We start from the raw sequence: 17,570 nt of genomic DNA, 5'->3' as shown, positions 1-17,570 counted from the left end.
TCGAAATGTCGACGGAACCGACGAGGACGAGATGGACGATCATAGGGCATGAAGATGCATCGTTACACACATAGATCTTGATGTGAGTGATTAGGCCTACTGGCTCGGGCTTGATTACATTAGGTTGTGGTCCATGATCATCTAGTGTGATTGCTTATACACATACTATATATATATATATATATATATATATATATATATATATATATATATATATATATATATATATATATATATATATATATATATATATATGCATGCGATGAAGATATATATTAAATATGTATATGTGTGATATGTCATATTATGAGACCAAATCATAGAAACATCTTTCTCAATAATATTAAGTCAATAAACGTGAGACAATTAGATTGACTCACGTGGCCTTCCATCGTTATAGGTAGGAATCGATTCCCGGTGTAGGTTGAGTTGGTCGAGTCCCTCGAGGCTCACCTATATCGCGATTCGCTATCTTGCTTACGACATAGAGATGTCACCGGTGACCTGAGGACATGGTATGCTTGGTCGAGTCCCTCGAGGGTATATCATCAAATCAGACTCATCTTGTAACGAAGGTGTTACTTAACCGAACATCATGGTTGATCGAGTCCCTCGAGACCATGGGAGGCCGAACAGGACGAGAATCACAAGGAGTTGTGATCGACAAGAGTTGTCTACCTTTTAGGCTTAGTGTGATTGGTCAAGTCCCTCGAGGTTATACTAAGACACTGATTGAATCCTAATCCCCACTAGAAGTCTGCCGGAGACTTCCGTTTCACGTGCTGAGGGTGCCGCGTGACTCGCTAGTAAAATAGTGGGAGCATATTAAGATAGAAGCACATATCTTGATTATTTATTTCTTGCAAAATCTGCATATCATTCATTTTTGTTGCATTTTTATTTTCAGAAAATGTCAGTTTCAAATCTCTTACGTGGCATACTTGATGTCAACCGCCTCACTGGTCCAAATTATACGGATTGGCTCCGCAACTTGAGAATTGTTTTTACAGCAGAGAAAATCGTATACGTCCTTGATACAGTGATGCCTATGCCCAAGGAAGGGACAAGCGAGGATGAGATCACTCGCTACGTGAAATATATTGATGACTCCACTCTTACTCAGTGCTACATGTTGGGCTCTATGACTCCTGAGTTACAGAGATAACATGAAAAGATGGATGCCAGATCTATTCTCCTACATGTCCGTAAATTGTTTGAGGAACAGGGAAGGACTCAGCGATACGAGATATCCAAGAGCCTCTTCCGCGCTAGGATGACTAAGGGGACACTAGTTCAGAACCATGTCCTAAAGATGATTGAGTGGATAGAGAAACTCACAGGTCTAGGAATGGTCCTAGAGGATAACTTATGTGTGGACATTATGCTTCAGTCCTTATCAGATTCCTTTTCACAGTTCATAATGAGTTTTAAAATGAACAAGCTTGAGGTGACTCTCCTAGAGCTCCTCAATATGTTGAGGGAGACAGAGAGTACTATTAAAAAAGAGAAGCCAGTTAAGTTCTCTATGCTGGTGAGACCAGAAAGAAAAGGAAAGCAGAAAAGTCCCTTAAGAAGGGCAAGGGCAAGGGTAGACTAGGTAAAGCAAAGATTGTTAAAAAAGACCTGGCAAAAGACAAAGGCTAGTACTTCCACTGTGGTAAAGATGGGCACTGGAAGAGGAAATGCAAAGAGTACCTTGAAGAGAGGGTGAAACAGAAGCTTGGAGAAGCTTCAGGTATATTTATGATCAATCTCCAATTGTCAGATTTTTGTGATAGTGCATTGGTATTGGATACCAGTATTGGTTATCACATCTGCAATTTGTTGTAGATTCTAGCAAAGCTGGGGGGAGATTAGCGAGATGAATATTACATAAAGGTTTGTTTATGCTGGACACTACTCCACATATCATGAATGTAAGTGTGTCTAAGAAGAAACGAGATGAGGTGAACAATGCATACCTATGAAATTGTAGGCTAGGTCACATCCATGAGGGAATGATTCAAAAGTTGCTAAAGGATGGATATCTAGATCCATTCAATTATAAGTCATATGCAACTTACGAGCCATGCCTTCGTGAAAAACTGACCAACTCTCCATTTAGTGGAACTAGAGAGAAAGCCATTAAGCTGCTGGAACTCATACATAGTGATGTATGTGGACCTATGTCAACTCATGCCATTGGTGGTTACTCCTGCTTCATCACCTTTACTGATGATTTTTTAAGGTATGGACAAATGTACTTAATGAAGTACAAGTCTGAGACCTTTCAGAAATTCAGAGAGTATAAGAATGAAGTGGAGAACCAGACTGGAAAGAGTATCAAGACTCTTCGATCAAATCGAGGAGATGACTACTTAAGTACAGAGTTACTCAGTTCCTCAAGAACCATAGGATATTATCCAAATGGACACCTCCTTATACACCTCAACTCAATGGTGTCTCTGAAAGGAGAAATCGTACGCTATTAGACATGGTATGGTCCATGATGAGTTTCACTGATCTACCTATCTCATTCTAGGGATATGCCCTAGAGACCGCAACTTACCTTCTGAATAGAGTTCTAACTAAGTCGGTAGTGTCTACACCATATGTATGAAATATGGAAAGGGAAGAAGCCTGATCTTAAGGTTGTTAAGATTTGGGGCTGCCCTGCCCACGTTAAAAGACACAACCTCGATAAGTTGGAATCGAGGACAGAGCGGTGCAAGTTCATGGGATACCCTAAGGAAACTTGTAGGTATTATTTCTATCATCTCGAAGACCAAAAGGTCTTTGTAGTCAAGAAAGCAGTGTTCCTTGAGAAAGAACACATTCTTGGCGGAGATAGTGGGAGCATGATAGAGTTGAGAGAGGTTGGAGAACCTAGCTGCACTACTCTATAGCTCGAGTCTATTCGGGTACCTAATACACAAGTTCCAACTTTACATAGGTCCGGCAGAGTATCCCATCCTCTTGAGAGATATCTAGGACATATTAGAGGAGAGGATGTTGAGAATATTGATTCTCAGACCTACGAGGAGGCTATTATAAGTATAGACTCCGGGAAGTGGTAAGAAGCCATGAATTCTAAGATGGATTCTATGTACTCCAACAAGGTTTGGAACCTAGTTGATGCACCCGAAGGTATTGTACCCATCGGTTACAAGTGAATTTTTAAGAAAAAGATCGGAGTAGATGGAAAGGTAGAGACCTATAAAGCAAGGCTAGTGGCTAAGGGGTATCGTCAAAGGCAAGGTGTTAACTATGACGAAACCTTCTCACCCGTAGCTATGCTAAAATCCATCTAAATTTTATTAGCTATTGTAGCACACTATAATTATGAGATATAGCAGATGGATGTGAAAACTATATTCCTCAATGGGAACCTCGAGGAGGTGTATATGATACAACCTGAGAGATTTGTATCCAAGGACTGCCCAGATAAGGTGTGCAGGTTACTTAGATCCATTTATGTACTAAAGCAAGCTTCTCGAAGTTGGAACATAAGATTTGACGAGGCAATCAGATCTTATGACTTCATTAAGAACGAAGATGAGCCTTGTATGTACAGGAAGGTAAGTGGGAGCGCTATTACCTTTTTGGTGTTATATGTGGATGACATCCTGATCATTGGGAATGACGTAGGAATGTTATCCACATTAAAGGCTTGGTTATCTAGATACTTCTCCATGAAGGACTTAGGGGAAGTATCTTATATCTTGGAGATTCGGATCTATAGAGATAGATCCAAGATGATGCTTGACTTGTCCTAGTCCAAGTATAAGAAACTATTGTCAAAAAGTTTGGCATGAAAAATTCTAAGAGAGTCTCATACCAATGAGACATGAGATATCGCTTTCTAGGAGTATGTCCCCAAAGACTCCTGAAGAAAGGGCGAATATGGATATGATACATTATGCCTCAGCGATAAGGTCTATTATGTATGTCATGCTATATACTATGCCTAATATAGCGCATGCTCTGAGTGTCACGAGCAGGTATCAAGCGGATCCAGGCTTGGAGTACTCGAAAGCAGTAAAGTGTATCCTTAAGTACTTGAGAAGGACTAAGGATCTTTTACTAGTATATGGAGGTAGTAGCCTCAAGGTTGAAGGCTACACGGACTTAAGTTTTCAGTTTGATGTCGATGATAGCAAGTCAAATTCGGGATATGTGTATACCTTGAATGGAGGAGCAGTGTGCTGGAAGAGTTTCAAGTAAGATACTACTGTTGACTCGACCACAAAGGCGGAGTACATTGCTGTAGTAGAGGCAGCAAAGGAGAGAGTCTGGATAAAGAAAGAGTCGGGCTAAGTAGCGAGGAGCTGATTTCTTATATTGCGACAACTATGGGGAGATTACTCAAATAAGGGAACCCGGGTCTCATCAGAAATGTTCTGAGGAGGTTCCAACTTATTGGAGAGATCATGACCTGAGAAGATGTAGTAGTGGAAAGAGTTCCATCCTAAGATAACATTGCAGATCCATTGACAAAGTCGTTGTCTCAGATTGTCTTTTAGCGTCACAGGGGTCTGATGGGGATCAGACACATAGGTGATTGACTTTAGGTCAAGTGGGAGATTGCTAGTCATAGGTGCCCAACAAGCCAATCACGTGAGTGATGACACGTATGACTTGACACAGAATCTTTTTTGCTTATTATATTTTGGTATTTATCACTTTATATTAACTATTGCATATATGCATGTATATATTATGATGTCCTTGGATTTGTGCAATGAGAATCAAATTGTGATGAGATCACGATAATGAGATTGATTCACCTTTAAACACATATCCTAAATAATCCCGGTCATAGGTTACTTGAGAGGGACATCGTGATAACCGGATAGACTAGTGTGTTGTATACCCATCCATATGATGGATACAGCTGGTCTCATAGTTGCTCGTGTAGGAACACTAGGGATATAGCACATGTGCTCATTGGAGAATGAGTTCACTGATTGATCCGCTTACGGAATGCTGGATGGTTGATGATGCCTTATTTTCAAACAGTGATTCCGTAGTCCTAGTGATGTATATAGTCCTTAGACTTGAGACACCAAGGATGTCCTATATGAGTGCCCCACTCTTTGATACTAGACTTATAGGTTTGGATGTCCTAGATATAATACAACTAGTCATTGGAGTGACAGTCGACCTTATGATGACTATTGAGTGTCGATAGAGGATCATCCACTCTCGACATCATGAGAAAAATATCCCATGTATTCTTGCTCAGACAAATCCCTAGCTAGGGTCACTCGGATTGAGAGAGAAAGAGTTCTCCGGGAGAATCCAATTAGAGCGAGACTCGAGAAGAAACCGTAGTCCTAGTGGTGTATATGGTCCTTAGACTTGAGACACCAAGGATGTCCTGTATGAGTGCTCCATTCTTTGATACTAGACTTATAGGTTTGGATGTCCCAAATCTAGTACAACTAGTCATTGGAGTGGCAATCGACCTTACGAGGGCTATTGAGTGTCGATAGAGGATCATCCACTCTCGACATCATGAGAGAAATATCTCATGTATTCTTGCTTAGACAAATCCTTGGCTAGGGTCATTCGGATTGAGAGAGAAAGAGTTCTCCGGGAGAATCCAATTAGAGCGAGACTCGAGAAGAAACCGTTTGGGTCTAACAACACCATGCCCGATATACGGTCTCTAGGATATTAGATGGATGAGGGACTATAGGTATACAGTAACTAAGGACAGATAGGTCCAATAGATTGGATTCCCCTATATCGTTTGGGGACTACAACGTAGTGGCCTAGTACGTCCGTAGTCGATGAGTCGAGTGAATTATTATAGAGATAATAATTCACTAAGTTAGAAGAAGTTCTAACAGGTATGACTCACAGCTAGCTCGATATTGGGCCTAGAGGGTCACACACATATGGTAGGCATTACGATGAGTAGAGGTTCGGATTTGAGATATTCGCCGGAGCCCCTATCTTATTGGATATCCAATAAGCCTCTGAATTATTGGATCCCATGGACGAGATCCAATAAGAGCCCATGAGAGATTATTGGATAGAGATCCACTAATCTAAAAGGCTTAGGTAATTAGATGCATATCTAATACCCACTAGGGGAGGATCCATTAGGGTTTGATAGGGGACCTCTATAAATAGGAGGGATTCAGTGGTTCATAGGCTAGCATTTACTTGCCTCTTTTATTCTCCTCACTCTCTCCACCTCAGAGTAGGCTTAGAATTTTGAGGAGCATCGTCGCAGCCCTATTGTGTAGATCACCGCTAGAGAGGAGGACGCTTGACCTCCTTCACCATTTCCTAGAAATCTGCAAGGAAACAAGGATATATGATCTCCCTAGGTAACACAATCTATTCTATACGCAGTTTGTTTCACGAATTTTTGTGCACCAATCTTTGCACGATGACAAACCTCTTTTTGGGAAATTAAGGATTTTGTTTTCTTGTTCTTTCACTGCGCATGTGATGTCGCCCCAATATTTCCCAACAAACTCAAGCACACTTACATTATCAGTTTTTATTAAATAAAATTTTTTAAATAGATATTTTTATGAATTCACCCCCCTCTAAGTGTCGAAACGGTCATAATAGTTAGTATTAGAGTGAAGTTTTTCTCGATTAGTTTAACACCCAAGAGAATAACTTTTACCGACAATCTAGAGGATTACTCTATCACTTATCCTCCTATATTTAATGTGATGGACTATACGTAATGGAAATTAGAGTTTTCTTACTTTCTATGGATTTAAATTTATGAAATGTTGTTAAATTTGATTTTAAAAAATCCTCTAAACCTATGAATGAATAGAATGACTTTGAGAAAAAATCATTTTCCTTAAACACTAAAGCTATTAATGCTTTATTTTATACCTTAGACAGAAATAAGTTTAATTATGTTTCTATATGTATAGAAATATATGGGGCGACATCTCATACGTAGCGGAAGAACATAAAACAAAAACTTCATATTTCCCAAAAAGGTATTTGTCGTCGTCCAAAGATTGGTGTGCAAAATTCATAAAACTGAAAACCACATGTGAGTTAATTGTGTTACATAGAGAGATCTATCCTTGAATATCTACAGATCTGTAGGAGAGGATGAAGGAGGTCAAGTGTCCTTATAGCGGTGATCCACACAATAGGGCTACAACGATGCTCCTCTAAACATTGCTTAAAACCACCTACTATTTGAGGAGGAGAAGGGGAGAGGAGAATAGGAATGTAACAACTAAGAAACCTCTAGCCTATGAGTGTTTGATTCCCTTCTATTTATAGAGGCTTATTGTCAACTTACTGCTTTTTAGTGCTCGAAGCCTATACCTACCTGATATTTGCTCGTGACACTCAGAGCATGCGTTATATTAGGCTTGGTACGTAGCATAACATATATGATAGACCCTATTGCTGAGGCATAGGGTATCATTGCTAGTTATAGGTGCCCTGTAAGCCAATCAGTGAGTGATGACACGTGTGACATAACACGTAATTTTTTTATTTATTATTATTTGGTATTTTTATCACTTTATATTATATGTTGCTTGAATATATTATGATATCCATGGATCTATGCAATGAGAATCAGATTATGATGAAATCATAATAATGAGATCGATTCGCCTTTCAACATAGATCCTAAATAATCATAGTCATAGGTTACTCGAGAGGAACATCGAGATAACCGGATAGACTTGTGTGTTGTATACTTGTCCATATGATGGATGCAGTTGGTCTCATAGCTGCTCATATGGGGACACTAGGGATATATTACAGGTGCTCATTGGAAAATGAGTTCACTAATTGATCCGCTTATGGAATGCTAGATGATTAATGATGCCTTATTGTTAGACAATAATTTCGTAGCCTCAATGGTGTATCTGGTCCTTAGACTTGAGATACTAAGGATATCTTATATGAGTACTCCACTCTTTGAATTCTGAGGGGTTTTTTTGATAATTTGGACAGAAATGAATAAAACTAAAATTTCTCAAATTCACAAGGGCAAAATTATATTTTTGCCCAAAAACCCTACTGCCCTCCCCTTCCTCTACTTTGTGGCCACCGCCAACCTGCCGGCGGCGGCCTCTACGGCATGGGGGCGCTGCCCATTGTGCGGGCAGCACCCGTAGGCACTATTGCGAGCAAGCTTTGACCTTGCATGTGACTCTCCCACAAGTAGCTCGCCCCTGCAGGCATGTCGGCCGCGGGCTGCATTGCCACTATGAGCGTTGTGCCTGCAGGCAACAGGCCGTCGGCTTGCTGCTGTAGGCGTAGTGCCTACACGTAGCAATAATTGCTACGCTTGTGCCTGTGCCGGTGCTGTGTTGCCAACCTACGACCGTCGCCCTTACGGTTGCACGCACGTAGATGGCACTACCATCTGCGAGGTTAGTAATAGTTGCTGCCCTTTCTTGCTTTTGCGTCAATAATTTTGACGTCAAAAGCTTCTCCAAAACACAACACACAGTTTAAAACTAATCTTTATTGGAAAATATTGGGGGGCGACATCACATGCGCAACGAAAGAATATAAAATAAAATCTCCAAATTTCTCAAATATATGTTTATCGTCGTGTGAAGATTGGTGCACAAAATCCGCAAAATATAAAAACTGCATATATTAAATATTGTGTTACCTAGGGAGATCATATATCCCTGAATCCCCACATATCTCTAGGAGAGAGTGAAGAAGGTCAAGCATCATCCTTTCTAGCAATGATCTACATAATAGAGTTGCGACGATGCTCTTTAAATCTCTAGGTCTGCTATCTAAGGAGGAAAAGAGGAAGAGAATAGGAGATGGCAACTCAAAGAGGCTCTAGCCTATGAACCATTGGTTCCCTCATATTTACAAAGGTCCACTATCAATTTAACCCTAATGGATCCTGCCCTATTAGGTATTGGATCTCCATCCAACTACCCAAGCCTCTTAGATTAGTGAATCTCTATCCAATAATCTCTTATTGACTTTTATTGGATCTCATTCATAAGATCCAATAATTCAGGGGCTTATTGGATATCCAATAAGATAGGGGCTCCGGTTGATATCTCATATCCGAACCTCTACTTATCGCAATGCTTACCATATGTGTATGACTCTCTAGGCCCAATATCGAGTTGGCCGTGAGTCATACCTGTTATAACTCCTTCTGGTCAGTGAATTATTATCTTCATAATAATTCACTTGACTCATCGATTGTAGACGTACTAGGCCACTACGTCGTAGTCCCCAGACAATATAGAGGAATCCAATCCATTGGATTCTACTTGAGTCCATACGGTTTCTACTTGAGTCTCGCTCTAATCGGATTCTCCTAGAGAACTCTTTCTCTATCAATCCGAATGACCATAGCTAAGGATTTATTTGAACAATAACATATGAGATATTCTTCTCATGACATCAAGAGTGGATAATCCTCTATCGACACTCAATAGTTTTTGTAAGGTTGGCTACCACTTCCGATGACTGGCTGTACTAGATCTGGAACTTCAAATCCTATAAGTATGGTATAAAAAAGTGGAGTACTCATACATAACATCATTGGTGTCTCAAGTCTACGGACTAGGTACACCACTAGGACAATGAAATCGTTATCTGACAATAAGGTAACATCAACCATCCAGCATTCTTTGAGTGAATCAATTAGTGAACTCATTTTCCAATGAGCACTTGCACTATAGCCCTAGTGTCCCGATACAAGCAGCTATGAGACCAACTGCCTCCATCATATGGGCAAGTATACAACACACTAGTCTGTCCGATTATCTCAATGTCCCTCTTGAGTAACCTATGACCAGAATTATTTAAGGTTTGTATTTAAATCTGAATTAGTCTCATTATCGTGATCTCATTACAATCTGATTCTCATTATATATATATATATATATATATATATATATATATATATATATATATATAATAAGTAATATAAAGTGATAAAATGATAAAATATAATAAGCAAAAAGAATGTGTATTATATCACACGTGCTATCACTCACGTGATTAGCTTCTAGGGCACCTATGACTAGTACTATGTACGAAACTGCATATGATATTTGGCATATGCTTAAAATTACACATGAAGGCATAAGTAGAGTTAAAGAGTCTAAAATAATCTTTTGATATATAACTTTAAATTGTTTCAAATGAAATCAAGCGAAACCATTAGAGACATATACACCCGTTTTACGGATGTCATCAATGGTTTGAAAGCACTTGGTAAAAAAATTTTGAATTTTAAACTTGTTAATAAAATTTTACGATTATTTCCTAATAGTTGGGATTCAAAAATAACTACTATTAAAAAAGTAAAGGACTTAAACTATTTTCCTCTTGAAGAATTTATTGGGTTATTAATGACTTATGAAATGACTTCTATGATACATAACGAATATGAGAACAATCTTTCAAAGAATATAAAGGATTTGACACTTAGAACAAAAGAAGACCACTCGAGCAAATACTCAAGTGATGATGACTTTGAACTCATCACAATAAGATTTAAAAAGTTCATAAAACAAGAATCAAAGAATAAGAATGAACTTAAAAAGAACACAATAACTTGCTATGAATACAAAAAGTCGAGGCACCTCAAAAGTGAATATCCATAATTGAAAAAGAGGATGCTAGCACAAAAGAAAAAAAAAGCATTCAATGCGACGTGATAAATCGAGTACATCTGAAGACGAGAAGCAAATCAATAAAGACTAGGTGGCGAACTACGTTTTGATGGCTTTTGACGATGAGGTATACAACTCAACTAAAACTTCTTTACTTTACAACAAATTACTTAATACTTTTCATGATTTATTTGATGATTTTAAATTAGTTGTTAAAAAAATAAAATGTTAAAAAAAGGATCATGCCTCTCTCTTTAGTAAATTTGAAAAATTAAAAAATAAGCATGATAATTGTATGTTAACTCCTTACACTAAATATAAAGAGTTAGATTCATATATTAAAAAAAATATTATTAGAATAAGCATTAGAAAAATTTAAAATTGATAGCAAATCATTAAACATGATTGTTGCTAATAAGGGTCATGTACGTAGAAAGGAAGGTATCAGGTTTGTGAGTAACACTCGACAAAAGTTAACTACTTTTATTAAAGGACTCACATTGCATGTTCCCCCTAAAGTTAAGTGTAATTTTTGTGATATATATGATCATTTTGCTTATAAAATTTCATTCAAAAATTGTGACTCACATAAATTAGTTTGGGTACCTAAAGGAACCATAAATGAATTAATACTAATAGACAAGATAGGTAGATCTAATCATGAGGGACCCAAAGTTAAATGAGTACCTAGAACAAACCCACATTTCTTATAGAAATGTATACAATCGAAAGCTATAAGCAAAAGATAAAATCTTGATAGTGGATGCTAAGGCATATGACCGGAGATCCAAAACACTTTATAAAGCTCACTAGCCGAAACTACATGATATAGAAAAAATCATTAGAATTAAAATTATTTGTAACTAATCAAATCTTTTATTTGAAGATGATTTATTAATGATTATATTATTGATCTTAATAATTTTTATGACGAAACTTGTTTTTCATTTTTAAATGATGATGCATGACTTTTGTTTGGAAGACCAGGGCTACTTGTATGAAATCAATCGTATGAATTGAAACAATTGAAAAAAAAGGAATACATTTTTCTTAAAATTTTCTCTATCTCTTAAGCTTATTGAATTTTTGAATAAGAGATTGATGAATCTATTTATGATATTTTTTGAATCTCATGAATTATAAAAGTGATTTTGATGATTTGAATGAGATTTTTTCAACCAAATCATGAACTTTCTTTTGATTTCTTGACTTGAGGTATCTTTTTTAGGAATCAATTTTTTTTATCCTCTATGAATTCTCCTTTTCACTATTTACTAAAGAGAAAATTTATCCAAATAAACCATGATATATCACTTGACTTCTTGATATTTACAACTTGAGTTTTATTATGTATAATGACATGTATATCCTATCATCAAATTGATCACTCTTGATGTAAATTTATTTTTGTTATTAATATTTGTCATGATTTGAAAATTGATATAAAGGAAAAGAATTACAACATTATATTATTCCCTCCTTTTTTACCATGATAAAATGGGAGAAAGAATTGCTAGCTTACATACTTCAAGAAGAAATAAAAATTGCTAAAACTTACACATTCAAGAGAACCAAAGAATTGCTAGCATACATATCTCAAAAGAGAAGTAAGAATTGCTAGCTTGCACATCTCATTAGAAGAGAAATTTTCTAGCTTACATGACTAAAAAATTGCTAGTTGTACTTTTCTCCTTTTTGTTGATGACAAAGAGGGAGAAGTAATGATAATTTAAAAATATTAATATTTTGATATCTATTATGTCCAAAGTAATAATGATTTTATATTTAAAAAATATGTATGATAGAGTTATGCATGCAATACTTCAACTTATGATACAAGTAATGATTATGTTGATATGGTGTGCTTCATATGATCACTATGATTCATGATTGAAATCATTTCGACTTGAATTCAAAGTTTCTTTCAATATGACATATAGATAGGGAAAGTTTAATTAAACTCCATCATCAATTGGTTGATATCATAAAAAATGGAGAGATTGTTGAATATTAAATTTTTATGATGAAATCAATTGATGAAGTTATGATCTAATCAGCGTATGAGTGACACATGAGTAACTTTGATCATGGAAAGACAAATTGATCAAAGTAGGAGAATTATATGTTGGGCTAGAGAGCATTATGTCAGAAGATTGGATGTCGAGCTGGAGGACTGGTTGACATGCCGGAAGGACTTCATGCCATGAGTTTGGGCATTAGGCCAGAAGGATCACATATTGCATCAAGAAGATCAGATGTTGTGGGAGGTCAACATATTGATGGATCGGACAATACGCCAAAGGAGAGGACAAAGCACCAAAGGATTGGACGAAATGTCGAACAATATAAGATACATGTTTGTAATCGATTGTGTCTAGATCGAAGTAGTTTAGGTCTAATTAAGTTAGTTTCAGGTGTAACTATGCTAACTCAATTAGAGACCCATTGGGCCTAAGTTGGGGCTGATTTGGGATCATTGGAATGGCCATTCAATGACCCAAATGTTGTGTCAAGCGGTGGTATCACGAAAACAGGTGGTGGAACCGCTTATGAGTTGGAACTTATGAAGTGTACAATTCTAGAAAACCCAACAATGGTATCGTCCGGACATAGTCTCCCAGACTATGTCAGGAAATGGTATTGCTTAGTGTTAGTGTTGTAGGCAATGATACCACCCAACACAAGCAATGGTACCGCTAGTACCTCGAAAACCTGGGGATTTAAATTTTGACTCTAATATTTGAAGCCATTTGGAGTCTATATATACCCCACTAATTTCTGCTTGGGAAAAACAAGAATATAGAACGAAAACTTGTGTTTTAGAGCGTAAAAACTTTGTTATAAAGTTGAGTCATTCCTTCTTGAGCTTAAAGGTTATTCCAAGGGAGGTTGAGGATTTTCTTGTAAAAGAGGGTTATAAAGGTTCTCTTATAGTCTATCAAAAGTAGAAAGAGTTGTAAAAGGATAGTTAATCTTTGCATATTGAAAAAAGATCGTTAGTGAATATTAGTGACCTCAATGGAAGATTAATCAAGAGTGAACGTAGATTGCGATGATCGAATCACTATAAACTTGGTTTGCATTTATGTTCTGCTCTTCTTGCTATTACTTTCTGAGTTAATTGCTTAGTTTACTTACTCTGAGTCAAGCACACTTATGTTATCGGTTTTCATCCAACGAAAATTTTCAAACTGATATTTTTACGAAAATACTAATTCACCATCTTCTTAGTGTTGAAACGGTCCTAATAATCTTAAGTTTAAAATTTTTTTATAGTATATATATATTATTAATGTATAAAATCTCAAACTTAACTTGTTTTAAGTGTCACCGCATTTATTTTTCAATTCATGTACATAAAATTTACTTAACTTGCAATAGTAGTGTATATATAATATTATATTATATTATTTTAATGGATCGAACACACTGATGTATCCTAACCTCCCTTCAAAATTGAAGAGTCTCAACTGCATAATTTCAATGCTTCCACACGTCCGTCGAGAACAAGTTGGAGGTGAAATGCCAATTTCAAGACGATTGTCTCCGACGTCACCATTCTGTCATCACAATAATTGCCCGCTCCGTTCTTTTAATTAAAAGAATGTTCCAGGTGGAACAAAGACGTCACCACAAATGCCACCCAACCCCTCGTCGTCGTACACGTGTCCAATGAATTAAGATGGTCTTACGTGGCCATTATCATCTTTTACTCATGCCAGTCTTCGTTCCTAACGTTCTATCGTGCTGTTCATGATACCTATCCGTACGCGGACTGCCACGGCACAAACTGGTCTCCATCTGGCCGTGGGACCCGTGCTACTTCGCTTTCGCACAGCCACAGAAGACGTACGCTGACCCACCGTATTTGCCGCCGTGGTAGGATGGTAGAGATTGGGGTGGCGAAGGGAGCCGACGCTGGACTTACATGGATTTGAGTCACCCCGTTTATCACCCGATTGAAAAGGACTGAAATAGGTGGGACCCGCTTCTCTTGGTTCTCCCACAGCCACGGAAGACGTACCCGGCCGGCGTTTACCGCCTTGGTAGGATGGTGGAGATTAAGGTGGGAAGAGAGTCGACGCTGAACTTACATGGATTTAATTCACCCACGTTCTTACCCTATTGAAAAGAAGAGAAATAGGTGGGACCCGCTTACCTTGGTTCTCTGACACCCACGGACGACGTACCCACACGGCATTAACCGAGGACGGGCGTCGGAACGGAGTCGAGGGTGGACTTAAACATGGACTTGTTTCACACAAAATTTACCCAATTGAGGAGGAGTGAGAGTCAGCTGGGACCCCGTAGTAGTGCGGTGCAGACGGGGGAGCGAACGGAGTCGAGCTGCACCTGACATGGCCTCGTTAGACGCTGAGACTTACCCGATTCAGAAGGAATGAGTGTAAGGTGGGACCCGCCTCCGTGTCTGGAAGGGGTAACTCAACATGGATTTATTTCACCCGCTTTGAGAACGATCGAGAGACATAGAACGATGATGGCCATGAACAGCGGGAGAGGAGGCGGTGGTGGCGGAGGAGGAGGAGCAAAGGGAACAGTGGAGGAGGGGGAGCTGTCGCTGCCGATCCTACTGGCCGAGCGGGTGGCCACGGCCGCCCGCGAGGCGGAGTCGTTCAAGTGGGAGTGTACCGACGCGGGGAAGAAGGCGGACCACCTCGCCGGCCTGCTTCGCTCCGTCACCCGCGTCGCCGCATCCGCGCCTGCCCCCTCCTACGACCGCCCCGTTCGCCGCATCCTCGCGGAGTCCTCCAAGACCCTCGACCGCGTCCTCGCCCTCGTCCGCCGCTGCCGCCGCGCCGGCCTCCTCCGCCGCGTCGTCACCATCACCACCGGCTCCACTGACCTTCGCAAGGCCCTCGCCCTCCTCGACGCCTCCGCCGCCGATCTCCGCTGGCTCCTCTCCATCTACTCCGACGAAGACGGCGGCGGCGGCGGCGGATTCGCCATCAGCCTGCCACCCATCGCCAGCACCGACCCCATCCTCGCTTGGGTCTGGAGCTACGCCGCCACCGTCCAGTCCCCCGCCCGGTCCGCCGCCGACCGCGCGCACGCCGCCCAGGCCCTCGCCTCCCTCGCCCTCGACAACGACCGCAACAAGAAGATCATCCTTGAGGAGGGTTGCGTGCCGCCGCTCCTCGCTCTCCTCCGCGACGGCCCCGCCGTCGACTCGCAGATCGCGGCGGCCGTGGCTCTCTCCAACCTCGCCAACGCCGCCGACAACGTCTCTGTCATCCTCAGCGAGCTCGCCGTGCCCGTCATCGTCCATGTGCTCTCGGATTCCCCCATGCGCCTTCAGACCCAGGTCGCCGGCCTCGTATCCCGCTTAGCCGCCCACCACCCCGATGCGCAGGAGGAGTTCGCCCGGGAGAACGCCGTCCGACCGCTCGTCTCGATCCTCTCCTTCGAGGTGCCCCTCGACGAACTCCGGCCGGCGCCAAAAAAGCCCTCGAGCATCCACTCCCTCGTTAAAGGAATGGGGGTGCCATCCACCGGTAATTCCAGCCTTAGCGGCGACGGCAGCAGTAGCAGCAGCAGAAGCTCATCTCTTTTGCGGGACTACTACCATCACCACCGCAAGGACCGGGAAAACGAGAGCCCCGAGGTGAAGCTCGCGCTCAAGGTCGCCTGTGCCGAAGCTCTCTGGATGCTCGCCAAAGGCTGCCTTTCCAACTGCCGCAAGATCACCGAGACCAAAGGCCTCCTCTGCCTGTCCAAGATCATCGAGCTCGATAAAGGCGAGCTGCTGCACCACTGCATGATGGCCGTGATGGAAATTGCAGCCGCAGCCGAAATTGACGCGGATCTCCGGCGCTCAGCCTTCAAGATGAACTCCCCAGCTGCCAAGTCAGTAGTGGAGCAGCTCATTCGAGTGGCGCAGCAGGGGAGCAGCATTGTTCTTCAGATCGCAGCTATCAAGGCCATTGGCTGCTTGGCAAGAACCTTTCCCGCAAAAGAGACCAAGGTTTTGAGCCCACTCGTGCTCCAGCTCGGACATTGGAATCCAGAGGTAGCGGCTGAAGCTGCCAGGGCTTTGGGGAAGTTTGCTGAACCAGACAATTTCCTCTGCGTGGAGCACTCGAAAACCATCATAGAGTTCGCTGCGGTGCCAGCGCTGATGCGGCTGCACCGGTCAGGAGAGAAGGCACAGCTGCCGCCAGTAATCCTTCTCAGCTACTTGGCATTGCACGTTCCTAAGAGTGAAGCTCTGGAACGTGCAAAGGTCTTGGGGGCTCTTCAATCAGTTGCCCGCAGTCCACTGGCGCAGGATCCCTCTCTAAGGGAATTGCTTCCTAGGGCTATCTACCAACTTGAGCTTTATCAGGTTGGATTGCATGCTGACAGACAGTCGTATGACGTGTGAGCTCTGCTGTCACTGTTCCGCATTTCTTCCTTCTTGCCAAATATTACTTCACTATGCATGACCCCAATTCAGAATGATTTCTATGGATTCTTTCCGATCTGAAAATGATGTATCATACTGTTGTGCTTCCTTTTACTGAGCAATTGGCTGCGGGTCTGAAGATTCTGAGACAGGTTTAGTGGATGGTTTCTGGATCTCAGGGCATTCAAAGTAGAGGTTGAAGGCACCGGATGATGTCATTTGTATTTACGGATAAAGATTTGCGGCTGTTTGTACTAGTGAAAGTTTGATGCAACAGTTCGCCAAGATTATTATTTCTCCTCAGTGCTTTTCATTTGTACAAGCAATTTCACAAATTAGTTGTGCTACAACTCATGGTTGATGCTTCTCGATGCTGTTGCTCTGATACCAAAGGTCAGTATCTAGGACTTGTTTTACCATAATGTAATTTCGTAGTTTATATGAGTTGTGTTAGTACATTATAGTTAAAAAGTAAACATACAGAAGCAAGCAGATATCTCAATCATTAACATTTTTTTGTTGGTTTAAGAGTGTTACTTTACCCCCACCTTAGAACATGATACTTCATTAGG

General features: G+C 40.7%; 1 protein-coding gene across 1 annotated transcript; it reads left to right on the top strand.

Moving 5' to 3' along the window:
• The first annotated feature begins 15,073 nt into the window (after positions 1 to 15,073).
• Positions 15,074 to 17,363, top strand: LOC103994741 (uncharacterized). Its single transcript, XM_009415170.3, has one exon. It carries the CDS (start codon positions 15,091 to 15,093, stop codon positions 16,975 to 16,977), a length of 1,887 nt encoding a protein of 628 aa, XP_009413445.2. The 5' UTR covers positions 15,074 to 15,090; the 3' UTR covers positions 16,978 to 17,363.
• Positions 17,364 to 17,570: the final 207 nt, after the last annotated feature.

Source organism: Musa acuminata, chromosome BXJ2-8, assembly GCF_036884655.1.
Source record: "Musa acuminata AAA Group cultivar baxijiao chromosome BXJ2-8, Cavendish_Baxijiao_AAA, whole genome shotgun sequence".
In the NCBI taxonomy this organism is placed as follows: Eukaryota; Viridiplantae; Streptophyta; class Magnoliopsida; order Zingiberales; family Musaceae; genus Musa; species Musa acuminata.
This window is presented reverse-complemented; position numbering and strand designations above follow the sequence as displayed.

Bases quoted from the DNA above. Each gene is read 5' to 3' on its own strand.
- LOC103994741 (XM_009415170.3), top strand. From the start codon at position 15,091: ATGATGGCCATGAACAGCGGGAGAGGAGGCGGTGGTGGCGGAGGAGGA.